The 4,952-nt window shown below is 42.3% G+C and overlaps 1 protein-coding gene across 5 annotated transcripts in view; it reads left to right on the top strand.

The window, feature by feature from the left end:
• efl1 (elongation factor like GTPase 1) overlaps positions 1-4,952 on the top strand; it is a 159,872-nt gene that overhangs the window by 4,655 nt on the left and 150,265 nt on the right. For all 5 annotated transcript variants that reach the window (XM_020624779.1, XM_020624783.1, XM_020624781.1 and 2 more), the window contains exons 6-7: positions 1,179-1,316; positions 1,505-1,719. In XM_020624779.1, the coding sequence (XP_020480435.1) occupies positions 1,179-1,316; positions 1,505-1,719 (353 nt within the window). The remainder of the gene's footprint in view (positions 1-1,178; positions 1,317-1,504; positions 1,720-4,952) is intronic.

The raw sequence follows: 4,952 nt of genomic DNA, 5'->3' as shown, positions 1-4,952 counted from the left end.
TGGCAACTATAGGAGACACTGGGGAGCCCATAGCACAGCCGTGTTGTTGCCTATAGAAGTGCCCCCTAAACTGGAAGTAGGTAGTGTTTAAACAGAGTTCCAGCAGAGTGCATACATGGTCTGGGGTGAGGCTAATCCTGTTGTTTAGCATGTCATCCTTCAGCAGTCTCTTCTTCACTGCCCTGACAGCCTCTGTGGTGGGGATACAAGTGAATAAGGATGTGACATCATATGAGGCCATGGTCTCCTCCTGCTCCAGCTGCAGTTGTTGGACTTTCCTTGCGAAGTCCTGGGAGTTTATTATGTGGTGCTGTGTGTCTCCCACCAAAGGAGCCAGGATGGTGGCCACGTGCTTGGCTATGTTGTAAGTCACGGAGTTGATGCTGCTGACAGTGGGTCTTGGATGAGAGGTGAAACATCTTCGATCTAGAAATCTAAGTCCAGTTGATTTTTTTTCTAAGGTTTTTTCAGATTAGGTAGCATTCAACTGATGGGCACTAAAATAATGTCGCTCACTAAGTTGACTGCCCTGCTTTATGTCTGTCAGCTTCCACTGCAGGACAGGCGGGCATGGCACATGTACTGTCAGCACAGTTTATGAATATCAGCAGAGAAAGAGTGCGCTCTGAAAAGACTGGGTAGCAAAAAAAAACCCCACTCCTCCACTATCACAAATAGGACACATACTGTTCAAACGCATGTCTGAAATTCAGTTCAATTCAGTTTTATTTGTATAGCGCCAAATGACAACAAAAGTCATCTCATGACACTTTACACAGTAAGGTCTAGATCTTGCTGTTATTATTATTATTATTATCAACAAATCCCCCTGAGCAGCACTTGGTGACAGTGGGGAGGGAAAAACTCCCTTTAATGGAAGAAACCTCCGATAGACCCCGGCTCTTGGTGAGCAGCCTTCTGCCTCGACCGGTTGGGGTGAGTGGATAGAGGAGAGCAACAAGACACAACAAGGGGAGGGGAGGAGAGAAACTCTGAGCAAACTGAATAAAACACATCGTCGAGTGTAGCTACATCGCTGCAGTAACTAGCCCACAGCAGAGTAATATTTGCTGGGAATTTTATGCAACATTAGCCAATTTGCTAAATAACATTTCCACAGACATTCTGCTAACTTGCTGATGTATGCTGTTGTTGTGACATGTATGTTTTGTGTATAGACCCAGGCTGTGCTGCGTCAGGCGTGGCTGGACAACATCAGGTCTGTTCTCGTCATCAATAAGATAGACCGACTCATCCTGGAGCTGAAGCTCTCCTCTCAGGAAGCTTACATCCACCTGCAGAAGATACTGGAACAGGTGATGGGCGCACATCCTAGTCAGTGTGTCTAACTACAACTCCTCTGTAACACTCTCAGACCCACTGTTGCACTGCCAAATACCCATCAGTGAAATGAGTTTTGTCTTCAGCTACCTCATTAAAATGAAGGGTGGGTATGGTTTTATAGACCACTGTAAGTAAGTGTTGGTGTGAATGTTATTTGTAGGTGAATGCAGTGACAGGGACGTTGTTCACTTCCAAAGTGCTGGAGGAGCGAGCTGAGAAAGAGAGGGAAGAGGAGAGAGAGGGTGAGACGTCAAGTGGAGATCAGGTGTATGATTGGAGCACTGGGCTGGAGGAGAGTGACGACTCCCGCCTCTACTTTTCTCCTGACCAGGGGAATGTGGTCTTTGCCAGCGCCATAGATGGATGGGGCTTCAGGTGAGCCCGTTTCCTTCTTAAGCATTATTCACAACCTTAGTAGTATGCATGGTGTGGAGTTTAGTAACAAAGTGCTAAATGAAGCAGAAGGATCTGTGAGCCAGGAGGAGTGAGTTAATTTCCTAATCACTGGGAGAAAGTTGATATCTTTAACTTTGGCCCAGCGATCTTACTGGTCTGAAATATGGATAAGGGCATTTGTGTGTTTGATTTTCATGTTCAATCAGTTTGAGTACAATTTCCTCCAAATTATTAATTTTGACAAAATATTTTTACAGAACAACAACTGACTCAATTCTATTGAGTGTCAGTTAAAGATGTTTAAATGGCGTGGCCTGTCCGTAGCCCACCGCACTCTCGTCAGAGCAGAGTCACATTCATGTTCCAAGTTTGTTTGTACAACCTCAAATCAGAAAAAGTTGACTCGATATTTAAAACCAAAATTAAAACTCAAAGTAGTGATGTGTAAATCATCTTGCACTGAAAACAATATTGTTGATGATATAAAATGTCTGGCTGCCATATGGATTTGTTGTAATAACGAGGCAGGCAGCACACTTGTATTTCTGTTGAAACGATGCTCTTATAGGCAGTTTTTTTTTTTTTTAGAGACGTGGTCATAGTCAAGTTTACGAACAAGTTTAAGCTTCTCCCATCAGTTTAACCACAGTGCATGTTGTTACTGTGCGTTTAATGTGTGTCAGCTTGCACTGCGAACGATTCCTCTTGTTTATAATTCCTCGCTGAAATGTTTTCACCACACATTTTTGTTAGCATCTTAGTCCTATTCGGATGGATGTAGGTCACAGAAACAGTCAGTAAACAGCTGTGCATTGCTTTAACAGAGATTGGTAAACAACATTAACCTAGGCAAAGCCAGCCACATCGCGTGACATCGTGGGAGGGTGAGGTTCCTGGAGAGTCGTTCATCTCCAGAAAGAATGCCCACTCTTTTTTAATATACAGTGCCTTGCGAAAGTATTCGGCCCCCTTGAACTTTGCGACCTTTTGCCACATTTCAGGCTTCAAACATAAAGATATAAAACTGTATTTTTTTGTGAAGAATCAACAACAAGTGGGACACAATCATGAAGTGGAACGAAATTTATTGGATATTTCAAACTTTTTTAACAAATAAAAAACTGAAAAATTGGGCGTGCAAAATTATTCAGCCCCCTTAAGTTAATACTTTGTAGCGCCACCTTTTGCTGCGATTACAGCTGTAAGTCACTTGGGGTATGTCTCTATCAGTTTTGCACATCAAGAGACTTAAATTTTGCCCATTCCTCCTTGCAAAACAGCTCGAGCTCAGTGAGGTTGGATAGAGAGCGTTTGTGAACAGCAGTTTTCAGTTCTTTCCACAGATTCTCGAGTGGATTCAGGTCTGGACTTTGACTTGGCCATTCTAACACCTGGATATGTTTAGTTTTGAACCATTCCATTGTAGATTTTGCTTTATGTTTTGGATCATTGTCTTGTTGGAAGACAAATCTCCGTCCCAGTCTCAGGTCGTTTGCAGACTCCATCAGGTTTCCTTCCAGAATGGTCCTGTATTTGGCTCCATCCATCTTCCCATCAATTTTAACCACCTTCCCTGTCCCTGCTGAAGAAAAGCAGGCCCAAACCAGGATGCTGCCACCACCATGTTTGACAATGGGGATGGTGTGTTCAGGGTGATGAGCTGTGTTGCTTTTACGCCAAACATAACGTTTTGCAGTGTTGCCAAAAAGTTCGATTTTGGTTTCATCTGACCAGAGCACCTTCTTCCACATGTTTGGTGTGTCTCCCAGGTGGCTTGTGGCAAACTTTAAACGACACTTTTTATGGATATCTTTAAGAAATGGCTTTCTTCTTGCCACTCTTCCATAAAGGCCAGATTTGTGCAGTATACGACTGATTGTTGTCCTATGGACAGAGTCTCCCACCTCAGCTGTAGATCTCTGCAGTTCATCCAGAGTGATCATGGGCCTCTTGGCTGCATCTCTGATCAGTCTTCTCCTTGTATGAGCTGAAAGTTTAGAGGGACGGCCAGGTCTTGGTAGATTTGCAGTGGTCTGATACTCCTTCCATTTCAATATTATCGCTTGCACAGTGCTCCTTGGGATGTTTAAAGCTTGGGAAATCTTTTTGTATCCAAATCCGGCTTTAAACTTCTCCACAACAGTATCTCGGACCTGCCTGGTGTGTTCCTTGTTCTTCATGATGCTCTCTGCGCTTTAAACAGACCTCTGAGACTATCACAGTGCAGGTGCATTTATACGGAGACTTGATTACACACAGGTGGATTCTATTTATCATCATTAGTCATTTAGGTCAACATTGGATCATTCAGAGATCCTCACTGAACTTCTGGAGAGAGTTTGCTGCACTGAAAGTAAAGGGGCTGAATAATTTTGCACGCCCAATTATTCAGTTTTTTATTTGTTAAAAAAGTTTGAAATATCCAATAAATTTCGTTCCACTTCATGATTGTGTCCCACTTGTTGTTGATTCTTCACAAAAAATTACAGTTTTATATCTTTATGTTTGAAGCCTGAAATGTGGCAAAAGGTCGCAAAGTTCAAGGGGGCCGAATACTTTCGCAAGGCACTGTAAAAATTACTGCAGGTAGTGCAATGTAGGCCTAACTTCACAAAGGTTTATTCAGCTACTGTACAATGCTGACAAAATACTAAAGTACAGCTAAAGCTTATATATGTAAGGCTCCTGACAAAGGATCTCCCAGTTCTCCCAGGTCATTTTTCACAGAAACACCTTTTTATATTACAGTCCACACCAACAACATAGTCGTTTTGGAAAATAACTAAGTACATTTACTTAAGCAAGCTCCTGGTACTGGAGCAGTTTTGAGCTACACTTTTAGAAAGCTGTGCTGGTGCATTTAAAGACATTCTGTGCACAAATTACAGCTCGTTAATAGTTTAAAGGGTGAAAAGAATGAGCCTTTTCACCCTTGGTTATATATAACCAAGTATCCACCTTTTTGAAAGACCTAAGACCAATGAAATGATTGAGAGAAGCAACAAGTCAGATGGCCAGTGGCACCATATTGTAATTCTAAATTATCTATTAAAATAAAAATGATGACAATGTTAGGTTTTAAGCAAGCTGAATTGATGATTTCTTGTGTGCCTCGAAGAGTCTTCTTTATGTGTTGCAGACTTGGGTTAATAAACAAAGCTGAAGCTGAAAGGTGATAAATGAGTCTTTGGTTGGAGGGGGTCAGACTCATG

The sequence above is a fragment of the Monopterus albus genome, unplaced genomic scaffold (assembly GCF_001952655.1).
Source record: "Monopterus albus unplaced genomic scaffold, M_albus_1.0 scaffold338.1, whole genome shotgun sequence".
Lineage (NCBI taxonomy): Eukaryota > Metazoa > Chordata > Actinopteri > Synbranchiformes > Synbranchidae > Monopterus > Monopterus albus.
The sequence above is the reverse complement of the archived record's forward strand: the minus strand, read 5'-3'. Positions and strand labels throughout refer to the sequence as shown.